At 42.2% G+C, this 24,594-nt stretch overlaps 2 protein-coding genes across 5 annotated transcripts in view; both read left to right on the top strand.

Moving 5' to 3' along the window:
• Positions 1 to 3,445: 3,445 nt before the first annotated feature.
• On the top strand, positions 3,446 to 8,983 carry LOC147311680 (uncharacterized). Its single transcript, XM_086265669.1, has 2 exons — positions 3,446 to 7,724; positions 8,454 to 8,983. Exons 1-2 carry the CDS (start codon positions 3,446 to 3,448, stop codon positions 8,981 to 8,983), a joined length of 4,809 nt encoding a protein of 1,602 aa, XP_086121795.1.
• A 1,089-nt stretch (positions 8,984 to 10,072) lies between these two features.
• Positions 10,073 to 24,594, top strand: part of LOC147311678 (uncharacterized) — a 99,986-nt gene continuing 85,464 nt past the window's right edge. The window contains exons 1-5 of one of the 4 annotated variants that reach the window (XR_015125466.1): positions 10,379 to 10,635; positions 15,216 to 15,292; positions 20,530 to 20,590; positions 21,393 to 21,550; positions 22,011 to 23,228. Coding sequence is in view for 1 of the 4 variants with exons in the window: in XM_086267475.1 (XP_086123601.1) it covers positions 15,280 to 15,292; positions 20,530 to 20,590 (74 nt within the window). In the remaining 3 variants the exon portion in view is untranslated. Of the gene's footprint in view, positions 10,221 to 10,378; positions 10,636 to 15,215; positions 15,293 to 20,529; positions 20,591 to 21,392; positions 21,551 to 22,010; positions 23,229 to 24,594 lie in introns of those variants that run through there. The other 3 variants (XM_086267475.1, XR_015125465.1, XR_015125464.1) reach the window with 3 other exon arrangements.

The following is a 24,594-nucleotide window of genomic DNA, read 5'->3' as shown; positions in this document are numbered from 1 at the left end:
TTCAGATTATATGAAATTTCACACAGAGCTGGCAAAAGACACTATTTTGCACAAAAACGTTGTGCCTCATCAACCAAAAACATTACATTCACATCAGGCACTTACAATGTGTTTGTTGTTTGAGTGCGGAGATATGAATGATTTTCTTGTTCTACCAGTCTCAGGTTGCTGTTTCAAGAGTCCCCACCACTGTTTCTCAATTAGATTTTCAAGGATGTTAACATGAAAAACTGCATTTACAGCTTAATGATGTGATGGGAAGTTTGAGATATTTATCTTAGTTTGTCCACGTCGACAAAATTATCTTCAAAGTTTCTCAAAGGACAAGACAAATTCAGCACAGTAATAATTAGTATTTTTAATGTTAAAATAATTTTATAAGACAGTAGGTTTACATACCTCTGATGAATTACCTCTTTTTGGTTCCAAAGACATATATGGGGTACTACCAAAAGTCTGACCTGCATAGGCGCATCTGCTCAGTGTCCTCCTCAGTCATGCCGATCACATAATTGCTGCTGAGGACTAATGAGGGAACATAGCTGTCTGTAGTTTTTAGTGTGGACACAAAACGGCCAACAAAAAGCCAAGTTTAAAACCAGCCCACCGAGACTTTAAAGCGACAGCCACACAAAAGAAACATGCACTGCACAGGCGGAAATGGAGGCTATGCTACAAACGTGACTGTTCATCACTGCCTTCGTTACCTGTTGAAGTTCATGGTCTGACTGCACTGGCGTGCACAGATAGAGACGAGGTGGTGCTGAAGCACTTGCCCTTTTGCCTTCAGTCCAAAAAAGTGCCCTTTTGAAAGACGTGATTTTTTTTTTTTTTAAAGCTGCGCGATTTAAAAAGGTGTGAAAATAATGGCTTGATTTGTGCCCCTTCTTCAAAGACACCCGAACCCTGTCGCTTTTTCACTGTCACCGTGTCACGTGAACACGCTTGCAGTTCATTTGTTGTGAGGCGTGTAGCAGCGGCATGACACAGGACTACTTGGAGTAGGCATAGTAGGCTAACTATAGCGACTGGGAGCCACGGCGGACAACACGGCAGCTCTTTCCCTTCCCAACCAGTCAGGTAACCCATGAATCGAGTGAAATTATTCTGTTTGCCCTCTAAGACCAACCTGCAATTGTTTTGTTGTGAAGTAGCCTGTCAGAAACTGCACATGACAAACTTTGCCAGCTTACCCCTCCATCCATCCATATGGATAAACAAAAAAACGACACATTTAAAATGTAACCTAAACCATTTAGGCAACCCCACTCTCCATCAATTCCGACCTTTTTGCATACACTATTGAAAATATCACGTTATGCTATAGGCTAAGGCTACATTCCGTTAGGCAGAGGGCTCTTTTGAGCCCATTTTTCGTTACAAATTTTAGGATGATCTCACGGAAATCTGTGAATAAATACAAAGTTTTCAAACTGAAGTCAGTGACGGGAAGCCATCACACTTTTTAGAGATGGAACTGCAGAAAAACCTAAAACCTTGACATGATTATGAATAATAGAATTATGGACGTTTCTCCGTTTTTGTGGATTAGCCTTTCCATAACTAACGTCAACTACTGTCCTACTTTGGTAAGATTGAAATTAATGTCTTTGACTGTCTTTAGTAGGTGTCTCCTGTGAGAAAGTTAGAACACCGTCCAACTGTCTAAAGATGCAGTCTTTAGCCTAACTGGTTGTTACTGACTCAGCGATGCTCGCAGACATTTACGCACTGTGTTGTGACCTGATTGTGACAGAACAGTGACGTTGTTATTGGTAGTTTGAAGGGTACGGTGTTGGGGGTGGTGCATGTTAAAAGTTTTGAGAAGCACTGGTTAGACATGTTAATTTTTTTTGGTGTAACATATTGGCAACATTAACACATTAATTTGCTAAAGGAAAAATAGGCAGTTCCCAATTGCCTGTGAAAACGACCATTCTGCCCTGTTCTTGTAATGACCACAGTCAGTCTTATTCGTTCTCATACATTTTGGTCTATTTATTTACTAATTTCAGCAAGCATAATGTCTAGGAAAGAGAGGCTGAGAAAGGAGAAAATAAAAGTCAAATTGCATTTAACCTGTGCGATTTTTTTATTATACAAAGAAAAGGTTTTCCACATATGCAAAAAGTGCCCTTTTTTCCCCCTGGAGCACTTGCCCCCCAAAATGTCTGTGCACGCCACTGTCTGACTGCTGGGCTGGGGTCAGTAATCATGGAGCTTTAATATCATTCTGGATTTTAGGTTACTTTTGAGTCAGCGTGCAAAGTTGTGTTGGCAGTGTAATTGTTATGATGATTTCTGATATGAGGTTCAGTTCTACGGTGGTGATAGCAGGGTGTGCACAGGTCAAGTGCCACTATGACCCTCCAGAAAATAACGAGGACAGGGGATGATCGTTCAGCTCTTTAATGGCAGATTTAGCGTGGGTGTGGGTATGTGTGTGGGTGGTTCAGTCTTATGGACACACACTCTCATTGAACCCACATAAACTGCTCCCGAGCATAACTTGTGTTACAGGCATGGTCCTTTAAGGGTGAAGCCTGATGGGAAATGTATGCGGGTGTGTGTAGCGGAACTGTCTGTCGGGTGTGTGAGGGTGAGCGGAGAAGGAAAAGAAGAGTAACGGTTAACTACAGAAGAGACGAAGAGAAAGTAAATAAAAGGAATATAATAACTCCCTCGGCAGCCAAAGTTGTATCGGCGATGCCCGCTGTGAGTAAACTGTTTCAGCCCACTGTACGCGGTGTTCGTGCCTTGGAGGAGAAATAAAGGTTCGGTAAAGCAGTTTCCTACGCCTCCCTCGATCTTCTTGCTAGCGGAGTGGACCTGTATAGTAAGCTGTTGCCGGCTGCGAGTCAAGTAACTGCCAGAGGTTTCCTTACTACGGTTCGGGGCCGCGGATCTGGCGCGGTAACACTGGGGGCTCTTTTCCGGGATAAAACTCCGCAAAGCGCCGAGAGAGAGGGAGCGAACTTTCTTTTTCTCTTTTCCCTCGGACGACAGAGAAAATGGCGGCTCCGAGAGATGCTGAAGGGGATGGCATGGGAATGTACTTCAGTAAGAGCAGCAACCCATTTTTGCCAGAAACCCCAGAGAGTGGCACAGCTAATGTGGACCGTGCCACTTATGTAAACAATAGAATCCACAGCAGCAACCCCTTCATCACGGACATAGAGTTAACGCCAGCGGCGAGCATAGCAGCAGTCTATACGACGGAGTTTGAGGCTGCATGGCATCTCACCCCGCCACCTTCAGCTCACACCAACCCTTTCTTAACACCAATAGCGAAGCAGAATGCAGTGAGTTTAAGCAGTTGCAGTGCTCAGACTGCGGAGGCCCTGGTAACACTGCATCTACACCGCTCACAGTGGGACAGCATGGCTCGCATGATCACCCACCTCGGATTGTTACATCTCGGCCATGCAGCCAGCCATTCACCGCCATGAACTGTACCTGCAGTGTCCCTAGAAAAACGCCGTTTACTGAGCCAGCGAAGCTACACATTATGCCGGGTATACCCCAACCTGCGCAGTACAGCTATGAAATGCCAGCTCAGGGCTATTTTTCCCCAACAACTCGCATGGCAATACCAGCACCAGATGGGGGGTGTGGGCTTTGCAAGCATGACCAGGGTCACAGTTCAAAACAAGCCATGCCAGGGCCACGCGGCTGTTTTCCTGGTGTAGTGCAAGACGGGGGTTTTGCAGATTGTAGTGCTGATGGACAGACGAGGGGCAAGGAGAAAATTCCCACATTACAACCAGACCATTTCGATGGGTCAGGGTCATGGAAAGACTTTCTCTATCAGTTCGAGACCTGTGCACAGGCCAACTGCTGGACGGAGAACACCATGGCTGTCCAACTGAGATTCAGCCTGAGGGGCGCAGCTGGAGCCATAATCCACAAAAACCCCAAATCTGCTCGCTGGAGTTACCAGAGGATTGTGGAGGAGGTGGAGGCTGCCTATGGGCCGTGTTCAGAGCATGCAGCAGCCATTGGCATTGAGCTACGGCAGAGAATCCGGAAACCAGGTGAGGCCCTGCACACCCTCAGAGATGATATATACGAGAAGGTTTCCATTGTGTATGCCAACCGCTCCGAGCTGGAGCAGGACTGCATTGCTGTAGAGATCTTCACTAATGCTTTGGCAGATGCTGAAATGGTCCAGAAATTGTTGGAAGAACAACCACGCACCCTGGCAAGAGCCTATGAAATCGCCCACAGGTTCGAGACAACGAAAAGGGCCGCCAGGGCAGTCACACAGCTTATGCAGCCAGGGCCACGAGTCTCTACAGCACAGGGGACCCGAACAGCTGCATTACGGGAGAGTGTTCATATGCTAAGTTATGAACCACCGGAGAGGGCCCAAAGACCTATCCAGCGTGGGCGCCAAAGCTGGAGCACATCTAACAGGTCAAGCAGGAAGGAGGCTGTTTGCCATAACTGCTCCGGCATAGGACATCTACAGAGGAACTGCCCCTCTCCTCGCTCACCTGCCCAAAAGCCTGTAAAAGCTGCTAGAGGCCCAGCCCCTGACCCAGGCACAGTGTTCCACAACGGGGGCCAAGATGTGATGTGTGTCCAGATAGCAATACAGGGACGGGAAATACGGGCCTTGCTGGATTCTGGTGCACGGCGGAATGTGCTGCCCCTCCACTATTTTAACACCATCCCCGCAGAGTCAAGACCTCAGGTGCAGGCATCCATTGCTCAGACTCTACAAGGCATTGGTCCAGAGGGATTGGCCGTTCTGGGCGAGGTCATCCTGCCTGTACAGGTGGGGAGCGGTGTTGAAAATGTAGACTTTCTTTTGGCCGACATGGCTGAAGGCACTGAAGTTATTCTGGGGCACCCTTTCCTGCAACAATCGTGCGCTTGCTTAGACTACGGCCGCCAAGAGATAACCCTGTTTAATGAAAAGATACCATGTTCTGGTGTGGGCCCTCGACCCCAGGTGCTTGTTGTTAGGTTGGCACGCACTACGGTTTTGGAACCAGGCTGCGAGTATGTGGTCCCCGGGTTTTCCAGCTCCCACTGTGCCGCCCATAGAGACATGATGCTAAGCCCTACAAAGGGCTTTGTGGAGAAGCACCAAGTACTGGTAGCTCACGCAGTTGTGCAACCTAGTAAACCCTCTAGCATCCCAATCAGAGTCTTTAACCCTGGGGCCGCAGCTGTCACCTTAAAGCGTGGTGCCGTGGCAGGGGTTCTTCAGCCCGTGCAGGTCCTGGAGGGGTCGGGGGGTCGCCCACCAAGGGTCCTGGCAGCCCTCGAACTTAATGGTACTCCCCCTGCTTCTGTACCAAGCCATTTGCAGGCCCTTTACGCCGAGAGCAGCCCCGGTTTGACTCACGTTGCCCGCTACGATCTGGCAGGCCTGCTGAGGTCCTACAGTGATGTCTTCTCCACTGGCCCGAATGACCTTGGTCGCACTGGTGTTGTCCAGCATGACATCCTGACCACGCCAGGGCCACCAGTTAAGCACCCGCCGCGCAGGATGGCAGGGGACAAACAAATAGCGGCCGACCAGCAAGTACAGCAGAGCTTGGAGGCTGGGCTAGCTCAACCTAGCAATAGCGGCTGGGCTGCTCCAATTGTGATGGTGAAGAAGAAGGACCAGAGTCCCAGACTATGCGTGGACTATAGACCACTAAATGAGCGAACCCTTAAAGACGCTTATCCCCTGCCACGCATCCAGGACACCCTTGACACGCTTTCTACTGCCAAGTACTTCAGTACACTAGACCTGACTTCAGGGTACTGGCAGGTAGAGATGACCCCCAGAGCCCGAAAAGCAGCTGCATTTTGTACCCGTAAGGGATTGTTCGAGTGGAATGTGATGCCGTTTGGACTGTGCAACGCACCGGCCACATTCCAAAGGCTTATGGACAGAGTCCTGGCTGGGCTGCAGTGGGAGACATGCCTAGTGTACCTAGATGACATCATTGTCCTGGGCCAGGATAGCACCCAGATGCTGGAGCGGCTCGAGCAAGTGTTCATCAGATTGCATGGAGCCAACCTAAAACTGAAGCCATCTAAATGCTGCCTGTTTCGGGAGCAGGTGGCCTATCTGGGCCATATCATCTCTGCTGGAGGTATTTCCACGGACCCCCAGAAAGTCCAGCAGGTGACGGACTGGCCTGCACCGCGGACCGTCACAGAAGTGCGTCAGTTTGTTGGCTTAGCCTCATACTACCGCCGGTTCGTGGAGGACTTTGCCACAGTGGCTAAACCCCTCCACGAACTCACTAAGAAGTATGCCCGTTTTAACTGGACTGCCGACTGCCAGGGAGCATTCCAGGAATTAAAAAGACGGCTTACGGCAGCCCCTGTCCTGGGTTACCCACTGGACCAGGGTGACTTCTTCCTCGACACTGATGCCAGCAATTGTGGGATTGGAGCGATTCTCTCCCAAGTGCAAGGGGGCGAAGAGCGGGTCTTGGCCTATGGGAGCAGGCGGCTGTCGGCTACCGAACAAAACTATTGTACGACCAGGCGAGAGCTTCTGGCGGTTGTGGCGTTCACTTCCCACTTCAGACAGTACCTGCTGGGTAGGCCGTTCACTGTCCGGACTGACCATAGCAGCCTCCGCTGGCTGACCAGGCTGAGGGAGCCCGAGGGCCAGCTGGCCCGCTGGTTGGAGAAGCTGGCAGAGTATAACTTCCAGGTGCTGCACCGACCTGGGAAAAACCACCAGAATGCGGATGCACTTTCCAGGAGACCCTGCCGCGCTTCATGCCCGTGCACACTCCCAGAGCCCACCATCAACAGCGACCGGTTCGAGCATAAAGGTGTGCAGTGTAACTTAGAGGACTGTGGTACCAGCATGACCCCCCCAGGGCAGCCCCCAGTGGGGGTAGTGGGGCCTGATGGTACCGATGGGAAAAGCCGGGTAGCAGAACCAGAGTGTGCACCCGTAGCAGCAGTGGACTGTTGTTCCAGTAGTAGCCACGACACCTGCCCAAATATCCACCGGGTGGATGAGTCCCATCACACTAGCTTGTTCAGTGGCTGGACCCCAGAACAGCTCTTGGCTAGCCAGAAGAACGATGTGGATATAGGCCCAGTTTGGGAATGGAAGGAAAAAGGGGAAGGTCGGCCCGTCTGGGCCGATGTAGCGGCATGCAGCCCCGCAACCAAAGCCTACTGGGCGCAGTGGAAGAGACTGTACCTAAAAGATGGAGTGCTGGTGAGGAAATTCCACTGTACAGAAAGTAATGTGTTTTTCCCCCAAATCCTTCTGCCTCACGCCTATCGTCACTCCGTAATGCAGCAGATGCACGATGGCCCAGTGGGTGGCCACTTTGGGGCAGAAAGGACCCTGGCACGCTTGAAGAATAGGTACTACTGGTACAACATGAAAGATGATGTGACCCTGTGGTGCCGCACTTGCACCAGTTGTGCTGAAAGGGCGCGGCCCCCAAAAACCCCCCAGGCAGCGATGGGCACGGTACGTGTTGGCGCCCCCATGGAGAGGATTGCAGTCGATCTGATGGGACCGTTGAACGAAACAGAAAGGCATAACCGATTCATATTGGTGGTACAAGACTACTTCAGCAAGTGGGTGGAGGCTTATCCAGTCCCCGATGCACAAGCGCCCACGGTGGCAGGAAAGGTTGTTGCGGAGTGGGTATGTAGATATGGAGCCCCACAGTCTCTGCATAGCGACCAGGGCACCAACTTTGAGTCGGCTGTGTTCCAGGGGATGTGTGAACTGATAGGTTTGTAGCATAAACCTATTCGCTGGAACGTTAAGACAATATAATTACACTGCTAAGCAAGACACAAATAGGCAAAGTTCTTCATGTTACTCGTGCACGGGAGAGAACCGGACAACCGCTTGACTCCAGTTGGTCTCGTCCGTCCTCCCGTAACACTGTCTTTTTATTGAGGTTACATGAATATGCATAGGTTCATTAACATACGACATCTACATACAAACAAAGAGTACCTTGCCTGTGTGTGTGTGTGTGTGTGTGTGTGTGTGTGTGTGTGTGTGTGTGTGTGTGTTGCTGATCAAAGGGTCAAACATCCTTGGTCAGGAAGAGGGTAGACTAGACCCCCCCCGGTGAGGAAGTCCAGCAGTTCATCTAAACAGAAAAGCACTTAGACTAGAACAGACGTAGCTACGTTAATCCTACCATAAAACAATTCAAACAAGATGCGACCTCTTCCCGTGCTCCCAGGATGTAGGTGTGCATTCTAGTGTGGAATGCACACCAAGCCTCTGTAGCCTGTTAAAGATCACACAACTTATCACTACACAATTGATTATACACCTCTAAGCATCTATGGTTAAATATTTCTAAGCATAAATGACAATCAACAATACAAACTCTAACATGAACTGTTCGGAATCAAAAAGACACGCACCACGCCCTTTCATCCACAGTCCGATGGCCAGGTAGAGCGTTTTAATGCTACCCTGCAGTATCCAGTCGGCGCTGCAGTGTGGCATCTGATCAAAGGGACCAAGAGAGTGCGGCACAAGGTTCGCAAGTTTCTGCCTTTCTATGAGGGCCCCTACTTCGTAGTGGGCCTGTTGGATGATTTAGTCTACTGCATTAAAAAGGGGCCCCGAGCAAAGGCTAAAGTGGTTCATCACGACAGACTCAAGCCTTATCACTCAAGAACGCCGCTGGACAACAGCTGGGTCTTCCAAGACTCCGACCAGGCAGCACCCACCGAGGTGCCTCCTCCAGCGCTCGACGAAAGCGATTCTGACATTGATTTCGGCCCCTTCGACTTGTGGGAGACCCCAGCTGGGGCAGATCAACCAGATACTGGTGCTTCCCTGAGAGCTGGCTCTCCGCCACCCGCTCAAGGAGATGGTAGTGGGTTGCCAGCCAGCCCTGTTCAGCCTTACGTGGATGGGGCTGAAGGACCAGAACAGCACCCTTCCTTCAGGTCCACACCCCGTTCCAGACCACAGCGTGTGCGGCGGGCGCCGGACATGTTTGGTGACTGGGTCAGTCACTAGGCTAGTATGTCCTAACTGAGTCGGGGTGTAGGCGGATCGCTGCCCTGCTCAGTAGTTAAAAAAAAAAAAAAAAAAAATTGTTCATGTTACATATGTTAAGTGATATGACTGTTGTAAATTGAGTTGTTACAGGGGGCTATTCTTACGTGTACTGTTGGGCTTGTTTGTCTTGCTGTTTCCTGGCAACATGGCTGTCGACGGGCTGCAAGTTATTGTTTGAACTGTTTATACTAATGAGGTAAAGCTGGATATAGGGGTAAACGTTCAGCTGTAGTGCCTTAATGTCTTTCTTTATGAATACTGTCTATGTGAAGGGCGGGATATGGACATTGACTTGCACCCTCCTCAAAGTGAACCCTGTACATCCTATGTTTTCTTGTGCTTAAAATATGGACAGTTGTCTACTTCAAGATTGTTCCATCCTAAGGATCGCCATTTTTGGACTGGGGGCACGAATGCTGTATGTTTCCTTGTTAATGGGGGGTTCATGTGCTGGAATGATGTTAAGGGTTTAATTATCATCCAGAGTGGGGGTAGTGTTACAGGCATGGTCCTTTAAGGGTGAAGCCTGATGGGAAATGTATGCGGGTGTGTGTAGCGGAACTGTCTGTCGGGTGTGTGAGGGTGAGCGGAGAAGGAAAAGAAGAGTAACGGTTAACTACAGAAGAGACGAAGAGAAAGTAAATAAAAGGAATATAATAACTCCCTCGGCAGCCAAAGTTGTATCGGCGATGCCCGCTGTGAGTAAACTGTTTCAGCCCACTGTACGCGGTGTTCGTGCCTTGGAGGAGAAATAAAGGTTCGGTAAAGCAGTTTCCTACGCCTCCCTCGATCTTCTTGCTAGCGGAGTTGACCTGTATAGTAAGCTGTTGCCGGCTGCGAGTCAAGTAACTGCCAGAGGTTTCCTTACTACGGTTCGGGGCCGCGGATCTGGCGCGGTAACACTTGTGATTCACACTGCCTCCATGAACACCATTTTTCATCCCAGTCAAATCATTACTCACAAAACGGCCGTGCCCTCTAGTGGCGAGGCAGAAAACTGCATCACAGTCCTGCCTTCAGAACAGTAATGGTGACCCCCATCCTGAACACAGAAACTAAAATCAGCACGTTATAGGGTGCAAAATTTTCATTTTAATTTTTTTTTCTATTTGCATCCCTTAGAGAAGTGAAGAAACTTACAACGGAAGTAATGTCATACTTCCAGAGATGGGAGGTAACGAAGTAGATTCTTCAGGTATCTGTACTTTACTTGAGCATTACCGACAAGTCTTTACTTTTACTCCCTACATTTTTAAACACATATCTGTACTTTCTACTCCTTACCTTTTAAAGCCGAGTTGTTAGTTTAAGTTCAACAGTATCATTCGTAGGGCAGTTAAAGGAGGCCGGAAGGAGTGCAGGTGTCCAAGTTGTGTTTGTGCTACTAGCATCTAGCTAGCTCTACAGAAGATTGGGGACGCATGAGGGGAGTTTTAAATTAGGAGATACTGTAATTTCAAATGTAACGTTTCTGTCTGCTCAAGAAACACCAGCAAACTGTTTGTGTGCAGTTTCTCGCACATTGTGTTGCTAGCTAAAATTCCAGCTGCTGTATTTCCCAGGGCCAGAAAGAAAAGAGCTGGAGAGGAAGAGAGGGGTTGTATTTAATGGTAAGGGCTACTCAGTCAAACGTGAATTAAATCTGCAGATTAAAATTTTAAATATTTTTACAGACTTTTTTCAATTTTCATATATTTGATTTGTATATCATGTGTTTTGATAAATTATGTATGTTTATTTTGTCAAAAGTCCTGCAAAACAAACTATACTAACTTTATTATTCAGTGTTGCATGAAAACATTGGGTAGTTTTTTTTCCAAAAAAAAAAAAAAACCAGGTTAGTTTGCAATACTGTGGTGAATTCAGAGTAAAGCTCTGTGTTGGATTGATACACAGTGGCTGTGGTGCTGAAGGTCGGATTTTAGTTACATCAAGTGTAGCAGAGATAAATTTGCATTTACGCTGATGATGCTTCCATTAATTAACTGAATTGCAACTTTATACCAACTGTGTATTATCTAGCATAAAGATAGTATAAACAACATAGTGTCAGTGTAGGGGATGGATATCAGTCAAGATGGCTCATGAAACTGCTTACATATTGTTGAAATTAGCTTTGTAAATCCACAACGAGCAGCAGGTCAATTGATCACAGCATGTACACTAAGAAAACCTGTTGAAGCTCACATTAGAAATTACTGTGAGTTGTGATTCTTTTCCCTATGCTGAGGCATCCAACTGTAGCCCCTGACTGTACAAACTTTCCTGTTTAGTTGTGGAGGCAGAGTCACCCTTTACAACACAGGCAACAAAAAATAGCTGTTTTTAAAAATAAAAAAACCTCTTTCACCATATGAGTCCTACATAACAGATCGAAGCTTTCATGAGAATTAGAATTTAGATTGAAATAATATTTTCCTTTCCATGTACTAATATTGTTTACAGTGGCGTGCACAGACATTTTGGGGGGCAAGTGCTCCAGGGGGAAAAAAGGGCACTTTTTGCATATGTGGAAAACCTTTTCTTTGTATAATAAAAAAATCGCACAGGTTAAATGCAATTTGACTTTTATTTTCTCCTTTCTCAGCCTCTCTTTCCTAGACATTATGCTTGCTGAAATTAGTAAATAAATAGACCAAAATGTATGAGAACGAATAAGACTGACTGTGGTCATTACAAGAACAGGGCAGAATGGTCGTTTTCACAGGCAATTGGGAACTGCCTATTTTTCCTTTAGCAAATTAATGTGTTAATGTTGCCAATATGTTACACCAAAAAAAATTAACATGTCTAACCAGTGCTTCTCAAAACTTTTAACATGCACCACCCCCAACACCGTACCCTTCAAACTACCAATAACAACGTCACTGTTCTGTCACAATCAGGTCACAACACAGTGCGTAAATGTCTGCGAGCATCGCTGAGTCAGTAACAACCAGTTAGGCTAAAGACTGCATCTTTAGACAGTTGGACGGTGTTCTAACTTTCTCACAGGAGACACCTACTAAAGACAGTCAAAGACATTAATTTCAATCTTACCAAAGTAGGACAGTAGTTGACGTTAGTTATGGAAAGGCTAATCCACAAAAACGGAGAAACGTCCATAATTCTATTATTCATAATCATGTCAAGGTTTTAGGTTTTTCTGCAGTTCCATCTCTAAAAAGTGTGATGTCTTCCCGTCACTGACTTCAGTTTGAAAACTTTGTATTTATTCACAGATTTCCGTGAGATCATCCTAAAATTTGTAACGAAAAATGGGCTCAAAAGAGCCCTCTGCCTAACGGAATGTAGCCTTAGCCTATAGCATAACGTGATATTTTCAATAGTGTATGCAAAAAGGTCGGAATTGATGGAGAGTGGGGTTGCCTAAATGGTTTAGGTTACATTTTAAATGTGTCGTTTTTTTGTTTATCCATATGGATGGATGGAGGGGTAAGCTGGCAAAGTTTGTCATGTGCAGTTTCTGACAGGCTACTTCACAACAAAACAATTGCAGGTTGGTCTTAGAGGGCAAACAGAATAATTTCACTCGATTCATGGGTTACCTGACTGGTTGGGAAGGGAAAGAGCTGCCGTGTTGTCCGCCGTGGCTCCCAGTCGCTATAGTTAGCCTACTATGCCTACTCCAAGTAGTCCTGTGTCATGCCGCTGCTACACGCCTCACAACAAATGAACTGCAAGCGTGTTCACGTGACACGGTGACAGTGAAAAAGCGACAGGGTTCGGGTGTCTTTGAAGAAGGGGCACAAATCAAGCCATTATTTTCACACCTTTTTAAATCGCGCAGCTTTAAAAAAAAAAAAAATCACGTCTTTCAAAAGGGCACTTTTTTGGACTGAGGGCAAAAGGGCAAGTGCTTCAGCACCACCTCGTCTCTATCTGTGCACGCCAGTGATTGTTTTATATTATATTACTATAGCACAAGTTCAGTTACTTTTTTACAAAAAGTTATTAGAACTGTCCTTCAAAGAGCTACTTTTTACTTTCCTACTGTTAGTACATTTCAGAGCCTGTACTTTTTTTTTTGTACTTAAGTAAATAAGTTGCTTCAATAGTTCAGTATTTAATTGAGTATTTTTAAACACAGGTATCTGTAGTTCTAATTAAGTAAAAAAAAAAGTCTGTACTCTTGCCACCGTTGCTGGAAAGTAGTAGTAGAAGTAAATTCAAGGACAGCTAGCAAAAGTCCCTCATTTTTATTTTTATTTTTCACTCTCCACAAGTAAAATTTTTGGACAGTTTAAACCAAACAGCAGGCCAGATATTTGTAAAATGACTCCAAATTGCTCCAAAAGGCACCACAAGCACGATGGCAGTGAAGAGGTCCATTTCACCATTTAACAGAGGGCTAGCAGACTCTAGAACAGCTATAACTAATTCCAGTTAACAGATGGAGTTAAAGTTCACCCAGCTATCCACACGTGTCAGAACCATTCTTTGAAGAGGTGGTGCACACGCTTTTTAATCCTGTGAAGTTGCATATCTAAGTGGCCCTTAGAAACTTGTAAGAATTAAGTGGATCTTTCAAGAAAAGCACTAATGACTGACTCATTATTTAACAGTTTTTCAGTGAATCATTTCTGAAGAATAATTTTAGCCACTTCTCAGAAATCACATTCACTTTCATTACTTTCCCAATTATGTTGTGCTGGCATTGTAACTTTTGGCTGGACTCCATTTTATGAAAAATTAATGTTTTAAATGAAAGAAGTACCACATCTTTAAACTGCCTTAGAGTTGATGGAAGGTTTAGGCGTGTTGGTGAGGTATACAAACTTTTACATTAGAGACCAGAATTTGGAAACCGATAGTCTGTGGTCAAATCCACATTGATGTAGTTAACAAAACGATTGTGGTTTCGAGTAAGTCTAAATAAAAGCTTCTTTCAACTCACAGGGTAACAAACCAAGCTAGGATATTTTGTTTGCTTTAACCAGTGCTGTCAGTACCCAAACAAAGTCATACAAAAAGTAAATGATTTACTGTTAGCCCTGTGATAGACTGGTAACCTGTCCAGGATGTACCCACATGTGTTTTTGTGTGTCTCTGCATGTGCATAAGCTGCTAGAATATTCCAAAATGACCAGGTCATTACAGTAAAACATTAAATGATGGTGTTCAAAAGAAGCATTAACATGAATGGATGATTATGTGTGGACCTGTCTTCTTTAATAACCACATTAAAATAGAAATAATTCGCATTCTAGCTCATTAACATTACCTGTCCACACTTTAATTTGAATTTCTTTAATATTCTGGTCAAACTCCAATGGCTAATTGGACTGCTTTAAGTTGAACTTAATTTAACAGTCTGCTAGCTTATCTTAAGTAGGCCTTTAGGCATTTTTAGTCATTTTTTTACAAGCAGAATGTGAGACTAATTTACATTTACTTACGAAACAAAATGAGTTCTTTGTGTTAGTTTCTATTTCTGTCCTCTTTGCTTTCCATCTATCCAATGTTGCTGCTCTGTCTCAGTGAGAAGGACTAATGTCAAGGTGACTTTGGGGAGAAAAGTACAAAATGAAACTCACAAAACGTTCAATATTTGCAAGATGACACATTTTATATAGCTTCTGCAGCTGCATTTAATTTAGAGTTATTAGACCTAATGGTATGAGTGAAGGCTTTTTTTTTTTTTTGTCAATTTTTAATTATTGATACTGATTATTGAGGTAATGACTGCTTTATTAGTTGAGTTAATTACATGTGTTGTGGCTGAAATACAGCCCAAACCAAAATGAAGCCCTACAGTAATTTTAGTTATAAAATAATCTTGTATCCAATAGCTGCGATGTTATACTAAATGTAGAACAGTTTAGACAGCGGTTTATGTAAGCAGCAGGCTGTTTAATAGTTTCAAATATACCATCTGGTTTTATTTTTATTATTATTAGTAGTAATAGTAGTATTTTGTTATTATTATTGTTATTGTTATTATTATTATTATTATTTGGCCAGCATGAAGTGAAATTGGTGTTAAATTACCCTTAACCTGTCCCATAATAATTTAATATAGAACGCTTGATGAATGATATATTTTGAACAATGTAAAGAAACATTTAAGGTAGGTTGTTTGTAAAACTACAACTTTACTGATTAACTGAGTCTTTAACAAACTTTAATTGTAGGTAAAGATGGACAGGCTTTTAAGATCATACATTTCTGTTTATACTTATTCCTGCAGCATCCGTCCATCCATTCTTGGCAGGGGAGTCTGAGCCTATTAACCACCAATTAAGGCCGTACCCATGATAACCTCTGGTAAGAAAAATTCTATTTTCTTTATGAGCTGTAGTGACTCTTGAAATTGACACTGACCAGAAGCAGAGAATGTTTGCTTTCAAAGTAAAAGTTTCACCTTTACTTTGAAGGTGGACATTCTCCTTTTCTTTTGTGTTTTCAGTACTGCTTGGTAAGTTTTGTGTCAGTTTGCAGGAAGTCAGTGTCATTTATTTATACAAGCTACTGGTGACCGCAGCAACAGGCTAGTGACCAAACCAACTGCAGTTTTATCAGCTTGTGTATACAATGAGATTTTCGGTACAGCACCATATACCTCTTTGCAAGCAATGGCTAGTGAGTGCTGTCATTCTTGTTACTGATCATTCTCTAGGCCTGTGAATGGGACTTTAGTACTCACTGTCAGAGCAACTGCAAGTAATTGTTGTACAAATCTTTCCTTTGTTATCCATGGTAGCTTGATGGTTACAGATTGGGTCTCTGAGCCTATTTTTTGTTTACATTGAGTAAAGCACTACAGTGATCCTTGACCAACTTCAAAAAATTGCTGATTGGCTTTCTCACATTTCTGTGAGGCGCTTTGACATTTGTAGTGCATTAGGGTTTGAATTAGGGCAGGGAAATATGGCCAAAAATATTTATCACGATATATACTTGAACGTTTGCGATAACGATATAATTGACGCAAGACAAAATACTTTACAACTCCACAACTTTATTAGTGCAAAAGAACCCCATCAATGTATTTTCACTTAAACAGGTATATAAAAAAATTAACAGTGCAAATGCAAATTCCTTGCTGACAGTTTAACCCAAAGGTATTTCCAGTGGAATTTGGATATGTCGGCCAATTTCCACTGGAAATACCTTTTGGTTAAACTTTGGTCATCCGTTTCATTCAACGATCCGCTTTCGCCCTCCTCATTCTCCGTCGCCGCCATCCGCCATGTGCGTATGAAAACAAAGGCACTGCGCATGCGTGTTTACCCATATTCTATCGCGATATTTCATTTTCTTATCATTGCCTAACATTATACTGGTATTACCGTGAACGGTATGATATGGCCCAGCCCTAGTTTGAATTATAAGTTGGCGATTCCAAAACATTAGCTCTGACCATTCTTTGATAGAACGATTTGTTATTATGCAGATTTCTGACATTTTCCTTCAAAGTTTCTTAGTTTAATCACAATTTACTGTTAGTCAATAACTGCGAGCTGTTCTGGCCCATGTGGATACAGGAGAACAGGCTCTCACCACCATGTTTTTCAAATGCAAAAAGATTTTTATTGCTGGAAAACAATCTCCTGTATCTCATATTTCTACATATGTGTATTTACCCTGGGTTCATTTGTCTTCCTAGATTATTATTATCTTTGTACCTATAATGTATGATAAAGGTGAATGTGATAGATTCAGAAGAAGATTCATAATGTATTAAAAAAATAATAAGTACTAAGAATACTGTAGGCTCTACTACTATTGTGATGAATATGCCTGAATGGAATTTAAACATTTAAGCTTTTAAAACAAAAGAAAACAAAACCCCACAACTCCTAAATGGTATCTGCAAGCTGCCAGAATATGTTGGCTAGATATGCACTGTTAATGAAAAATGTACTCTTTAAAATTGCATTTATAGTGCAGCTGCCTTGTACTAGCATGGGCGAAGTCTCGGTTTTGTCCACTAGATGTCAGGAAGCGCCCAGATTTCCCAGCATCCTACTCTCAGAGCACTATTACATCTAAACTTCAGCGTAAACAACTGCTTTCTACCTCAAAATAAACTGTTAAATCTCATCATAGTTCAATTAAAATGTCCACAGGTACTTTTTTAAATTCAAGTTTCACTGCACATAAACACAAAACATTATGTGAAGAAAAAAAAATACACAAACACAGATTTATTTTTATTTATAAAAAAAAAAGACAAAAGTAGTCCTCAGTCAAAATCAAATCCTCTTGTTTTGGACTCTTGAAAGACTCACACAATATCCACCTAAAGAGGGAGACATTACATTATAAATCAACATACTGGCTCTGTGTCTTAGTTCACATCTCTGTATATATCATGAAAAGCATGAACTTTTTGAACCAATTCAGTCTTACTAAAATAAAAAAACTCCTAATATTGGTTTTATCTATAGAACACTCGACTTTAGCCTTTTGAAGCAGCTTTAAATTTTCCTTTGCATTTTCTTTTCTTGTCAGTGTTTCGCCATACGCAGTATATACCAAGAGTCATGTGTGAATATAGTCAGAAGATGGCAATGGTGTCAGGTTATTGCTTGGCACTCGGTGTTGGTGGGCTGGACAGGCATCTGCTCCGCACTGAGAAGGGCTCCTTTCTGCCTGCTGGAGATCTTGTACTGGCTGCTTGAGTCAGCCCTAAGCCGCTCTCCCCACGCAGAGCTCCCTTCACCAGCGTTCACCTAAATCTGTCACACAGATTTGACACTGCGTCACTTGGAGCGCACTCTGAAATGACATGTATATAATGTGGAATATTGTGCACATTTACAGCCTGGACTTCCCTTAGAGCAACGGTTTTCTTGTTTGCTTTTTCCCCCTTGCCAAAGCCCTCGTTTTTTTGTTTTTTCTCGTATAAATATTTTAACATTTTTTAAATAGTAAAAGAGTTTGTGATTTCTTTAACCTTCAGGCCTGGTCAGTGTTTAAAGTTTGGGAAATTATGAAATTATTATTTAACTGATATTTGCTTTGGTTATGGTTATAAAAACCCCCATTTAAATGTAAAAGAAATTGTTTTACATTAGGAAGTGTGGTGGATTTAAAGCTCTGTTCATTTGTAGTCAGTGGACACTTTTACCAGTTGTCTTCAAATGTTACTGTGAAACATTTGAAATGCACAGGCCATTAACCTAACAACACAAATCAGCTCACATCACACTCTTAGGCATTGATATGAAAAAAATATTATTAATTATTAAACTGAAATATTAATGGAACAAAATAATAGAAAAGGAAAAAAATGTCCATATTCAGTGTTTGTGTTACATCTGCTTCCTTTTAAGTGCACATGTGTAGAATGTGTGTTTTCTATTTAATTACAGTCTTTGTTAAAATAATATATATATATCTTTTTTTCTAATGACATCAGTTTCCCATCAACAATGTGTATTTACACACTAATCCCCAATGGCATTTTCAAACTTTTGCAGCAGTCTTATCCTAATGTATTTTCTATACAAACAAAGCACTGTGGTTATTCTGTCGTATATATCTTACTCAGAAAGCTCATGCCTGGAGAAAGTTCTGTATTAGGAACAAAGAGAAGACAGAGTGAGTGCTCATCACCCTGGGTTCGTCTCTTCTCTTTATATGGCTTTCGGGCTGCTGCTTTTTTCTGGAGTATTCTGGTAGCGACTGGCCTTGGTGGCCAGTAAGAAGGATTTTCTCTCCCCAGCTTCTGCGGCTTTGTTGGTTTGCACTGCACAAAGTGTCTCAAAACTGGGTTGTGGTTTAGGGCTCTCAAGACATAAAGGTTTAAAAATAAGTAATGGACTATTTCAGAATGTACTGTGTATTTAAAATGTTGTTTTTCTAGAGATGTCTGAGCTAAATGTATGGATTGCAGGTTTTAAGTGTGATGTTTGCATCTCTAGCAGCAGACCTAGGAGGATCCTTAGGATTCCCTTATGTTGTTAGAAATAAAGACTCATGGCTATTTGAGAATCTCCAGCCTTTTGAAAAGAAAATAGAGGTTATAAATCTGCTAAACATGTTTCTCTTCCTAGTGTATTTTATTTATTTATTAATTTGTTTTTGCGGAATTTTAAATTTAACTTAGCCAACTCTGGGATAATATCAAGCTGCATTTTGCTTGTTTTTGCACTGACGACTTAACGACTTGAGACGTTGTTTGGACATGACATATGCAGGTACGCAAATGGAATCAAATGCTTTTTAAATGCATTTTTCAAAACTTGGATTTCAAAGTTTTGAAACGCTTTCTCAAGTCAAAGGAAGACTAAACAAACTTTTTGGCCTATAAATAATAATGCAGGGGATGCTTATTTTCTCACACAGGTGTTTAGAGATCCTCTCTCTGATAAATCATGATTTGTAAACTTTACCATAGACAGCAGTGACAGGTTTCCTTTGATAATGTAGAAAAATGGGGAAAGAGAAGGCTGGGCTTAAGTAGAGCTGTGATTTAGAGCAGAGAGATGCAGCATCTCTCCTTTCCAGTGGAGGCCCTCCTGGGTTTGATTTAATTCTCTCCTTGCACTATTAAAAAGGCCTTCCACTCTCTTCACTGCATGCACCTTGCTGTCATAACTGGCACAAAATCATTAATCAATGCCGCTTGTAGGCAGTGCAACTAAGGCCTTTCACAGTGTATATTTTTCCATTATTGATTGTGTGTGTAATGCATGAAGAAGTACAAAGATGGGTGTCCTCCTGTGTTGGAATGACCATATTAGGCCAGGAGATGAGGGAACCTTTTTCTACATCAACTACAAATTCATAAAGCAATCATCATTCCAGCTGGGAAGAAAACTTCTTGTTCTCAAAATGTTTTTTTTCTTCTTCTTCGTGTTGTTTTTATGGACTGAACTTAACAATGATCCTGTGCTGGAAGTATGACGAGTAGTTATTTGGTGCAATAAAACTGAAAGGCTGTGAATGTCAGTGTCCCCCTTTGTTGTTTAATTTATTTTCTTTTCAAAGTGAAGGGAGGTGTCCTTGCTGTGAGAGTTAGTCATTGATGTGGCTATAGTTAGTCCGTGCCCTGCTGCGACTGTCTGTTGGAGATGCTACTTCCTCTTTCCTGCTCGTTCATAGCTTCCTTTGCCCGGGATGATCGCTTTGCTTCGTGCGTTTGGCTGCATTTTGTACGGGGTTTAGTAAACTTGATCAAGAACAAAAGATGTAAGAGTGAAGCGAGTTGAGTCTCTTTGCTCTGGGGTAAAGCAAAGTCAGGTAACCTTCACAACAAAGCAAAGCACTCTTGAGATTCACATACTGTTAGGAGGTTTTAGCTGTCTATGTGTGTGTTCTATTATGTGTCTTTTATTGCTGAATAAAGCATGTTTACTCTCAAAATCACTGTAAACTGTACTTGGATTACATGCTGCATTTTAATTTTTACTTATGATCATTTTTGTCATACCCCATGGGATTAAAGGTACACAAACACACAAAAGGACTGTAGCGTGAGTAAAATCAATGTCCTGATATTGTTTTTGTCATGCATGGAATTTCTCTGATCAGAAATAATTTTCTCTGTGTAGATACCAGCAAAGGGGTGTCACTCCACCTATGGTGCCACTGCTTCTCTAATCCAACACTAAGGTACTAAAACACAGCCTGAGTAAATAAAAAGAAAACATAATGGAAGAAACGTACAACAACGTGGTTTGAAAAACATACATAATATTTTACTAATGCAAAAACTTTCCTTACACAGTCCACATAACAACAAAACGTATCTTTTGCTTAGTCAATCAGTTACATCTTAAATAGGAAGAAAATGTCCCAGGAACTCAAATAATTCAAGTTAGTAGGATTTATAAGGAAAATTAAGCTTACAGTTCTTAATCTGTTTAAGTACTTGGGACATTTGGGTGTGCGATGTATTAATAATATACTTTATAATGGTATTAACATTCTAATAGTTAGTGGTAATATTCATTATTCTTGGTAGACAGGCAAGATCAACGTTCTGTTCTGTAATGTCAGAGTCTGAGGCAACTTGGTATCAGAAGTTGGATCATTTCATGCATAACAACCGTACTCACTGGATTTTGCTGCATAATGTTGCTGTAAATTCTCATTATGAGCTACACAATTACATTGAAGTTTATGTCAAAATAAAGAAATGCACCAGAAAAGAGAGGCAACATGATTGCTAGATATTAATCTTATCTTTTAACAAGCTCTATTTGTTATATTTAGAGCTTTAATGATACTAAATTGTTTTATCAACAACTAACTAATGGGCTTATCAGCAATTGACAAACCCTCTTCTCAATAAGCTTATGGTAAATGGAAAGAATCTATTACCAGCTCAGAGCCCTTTATCTCAGCTGTCTTAAATATTGATGCTTACAGTAATTTGTCCCCATTTTCTATTGATTTCTTGTTTTGCTTTCAGGTTATGCTGTAAACAGGGTAAATAATGACAGATTTGAGCAGCGCTCGCTCCAGAGATGATCCAGAAGTAGCTGGCCGCGGTGCAGACATTATTTTCTCATCAGCTGAAGTTTATGCGAGGTGGCCCTCACAGTCACTGTGGCTTTCACTGGAGGCTAGGTTAGTTGTGGCATCTCTCAGAAATAGATCCGGCATGTTGTCAATGCTGCAGGAAGCCTGGCTGAAACCTGAAGATGCTGAGCAGAGCTGGCAGGGGATGTGTTGGCGTGATAATTGTAATTATAAGTCAGAGGAAAAGAGGTGTGGCTTTTGCAGCAGTTTGATGAGTTCAAAGAAACAAGCCCCGGCATGAAGAGGAAATCATGAGTCAGAAGTACAGAGAAATGTTTGCAGGATTTCACAAAGGCAGTAAGCGGGCTTGCAATTATGTTTATCAGCTAAAGAGCAGTGTTTTCATCAGTATTATTTGAGGTTACTAGGAAAAACTTTCTTCACCCTCCCACATATCCTCCTATTACAGCACATCTGTAACATTTTTAAGCATGCATATTCTAAGACCATGAAAGAATTATTCAACATGAAAATTGGAAAGGTTCAGATTTCCCTGTTTATTTTGCAGATCTGTGCCCAACGCCGTAATGTCTTTCCTGGGTTTTATCTCTTCTATATCGCAGTCTGGAATGCATTGCTAAGCCCGGCCACCAAGGGCTAGCATATAGCTGTCTCTGCAGGCTTTGTACAGGATGAAGAAATCATAATCCTCAAACAGACTTAAATTCCTCCAGAAAGGCTCTTGATCCTGAATCCACTCATTTTCTTCAAACAACTCAGCCCAAAAGAGAAGGGATATTTGGGCATGGCTGAAATCCTTGATTGAAATCTGCTACAAGTGGGCACAGATACACATGTGGGTCGATACACATGCACACAAATAAGCCTAACACACATAAATACATATGCACATACACCTCCCCAAACGTCCCTTGCTGTCGGTGAGAGCCTAGGCTGTTGAGAGGGCCTCTCTGAGCCCTTATTAAAAGGTAAACTTCTCTAAGGCCAGGGAATCATGTCAATCACAGGTTGTGTTTTCGCACCGAGCCCAAAGGCTGCTCTCTCCACCCTGTCAGACGCTGTTATCACCCTCAAAGCCATATCAGAATGCTGTTTGTTCTGCGCTTTAGTTTCACCCACACGGCGGATTCAAAAAGGTACAGGTCTATTTGATAGTGTATATTTCATTGCCGGAGAGAGACTGTGTTTGTCTTGCTGTGTTTGTCAGCTCATATTTGAGCTGAGGGTTCCTATTAAAACTAAACACCATATCAGAGGAATATTGCCACCGCTAGGTTCTTTTAAATCGCATATTGAGCCCATGGAGTGTGGAAGCAATTTAGTTGTAGCATAGTTTATAAGTGTGTCTGTGCTTGTGATGTTTCTATTTACTCTTGATTCTAATTTATTTACACACAGCAGCCTCTCGCTGCATTTTTCATATACTGTTATAATTACTTTCGTTATATTGTCACTTCCAGTTCTCTAAAAATATTACCTTGTTTGCATTTTCACTTATTTAATAAATCCCTTAGAGAGTCATGGCTATTTTCATTAAGCAGGATTGATCAAGTCCTCAAGGCAGCATCAGCTAACAGTTAAAAACTTCATGGGCTTTCACCGCTATACTTCACTTGCAGTGTGCTGTGCATTAGTGCTGGGCAGAAATTGACATCACAGTAATTTTTAAAGGTTCTGGCAGTTTCAGTGTGTCACAATACTGTTATTATTATTATTGTTACTATTCCTGCAAAAAAGTGGCTTTATAAAGGTTTACAATGGCTCACTAAACACTTGAATGTCATCATAAAAGAAATGAAACATAAATAGCTTAAAATAAAATCACCCAAGAAAACTCATAAATATTCTACCCTGAGTCTTTTATCAAAAAATTAATGTTTGACACAAAGCTTAGCCTTCTGCCTGTTATGCTTTTTTTGGTTAAATGTAATGCCATATAGTGCCACGTCCTCTAGAGCCCAGTTGATACAGAATTTTTACGACCGATACTGATACCGATATTTGGTGATTTTTGAAATCAGATAGTATGAAATATAGGACTATTTTTTTTTTTTCTTAACTGATTTTTATAAACAGATTTCTCTTACATTTTTTAAGTGTAGCTGTTTATTTATTCTACCTGCTTCTATTCAGATTAGCTGATTATTGTGTTTGTGGTATTCAAAAACATGTGATGCCAATAGTGACGTGCCCTCTGGTGGACGAAATATGCAACAACACTGATGGCATTGTTGAGAGACCTTCTCCTTGTTTCTTCTTTACTTTCATTTATTGGCAGTTAAATGCTGATACCAATAGATCAGTAAATGAATATTGGCTGATAATATCGGCACAGATGCAGCATGACCAGAAATGACCCTAGTGTCCCTTGTTGTGTTATTGTGGGTTATTAATTTGAAGTCTGATCTCAGTTGTTTTGCAATATGATGAAAAAAGGTGTGCATCTAATACAGGCTGCTCCTGAACGCATGGTGTTCTTGGCGTGAAGTAATTTAATACATTTACACCTCTTGAAACATGAAGGTGTTTTTTTTGTTTGTTTTACTTTTACTATAGCAGCATTTGAAGAAATAATATGCCAGTGCATCAAATATAACCCCCCAGCATTACTGTACACTTTAGATGACTGACAGAGGTTGTATTGAGCCAGTAGGACAGGATGCAAGATTGCAGAGCCATCAATGTTGTCAAGTAGTGTGCTGTTAATTATTGCATGAAAATATGCCTGATAATAATGTTGCTTTATCAACCGTACCAAGTAGCTCCACATTTATTTTTAAAGAAAATTTCAGGTACAGTTAGGTCACTTCTGAGATATTGTTATTGAATACTAATAATAGAAGAGAATAATTATATTTTAGATATTCTTTTTAAATTATGTGCTAAAATATTGTTAATATATATACTAAGGTCGTTTTAATATCTGAGATATTGATTCTTGTACCTAATTCCCTTTTATCTCAATATTAGTCTACAGATTGTGTATGTGTTGTCATATTAGTGTCCTCTAATTACTAAAGTATCAGCTAGCTCCTGCCCATTCTCCTACCAATGGAAACCAAAAGCAAAGCAGAAAGGCTATCCCAGTCATTAGTACGTTTGCTGGACAAACTGTGGGATCTAACACTGTG

Source organism: Aulonocara sp. 'chitande type north' Nkhata Bay, linkage group LG16, assembly GCF_057382095.1.
Source record: "Aulonocara sp. 'chitande type north' Nkhata Bay isolate Kocher_YH1m ecotype deep benthic linkage group LG16, A_spYH_male_GT1.1, whole genome shotgun sequence".
NCBI classification, from domain to species: Eukaryota; Metazoa; Chordata; class Actinopteri; order Cichliformes; family Cichlidae; genus Aulonocara; species Aulonocara sp. 'chitande type north' Nkhata Bay.
This window is presented reverse-complemented; position numbering and strand designations above follow the sequence as displayed.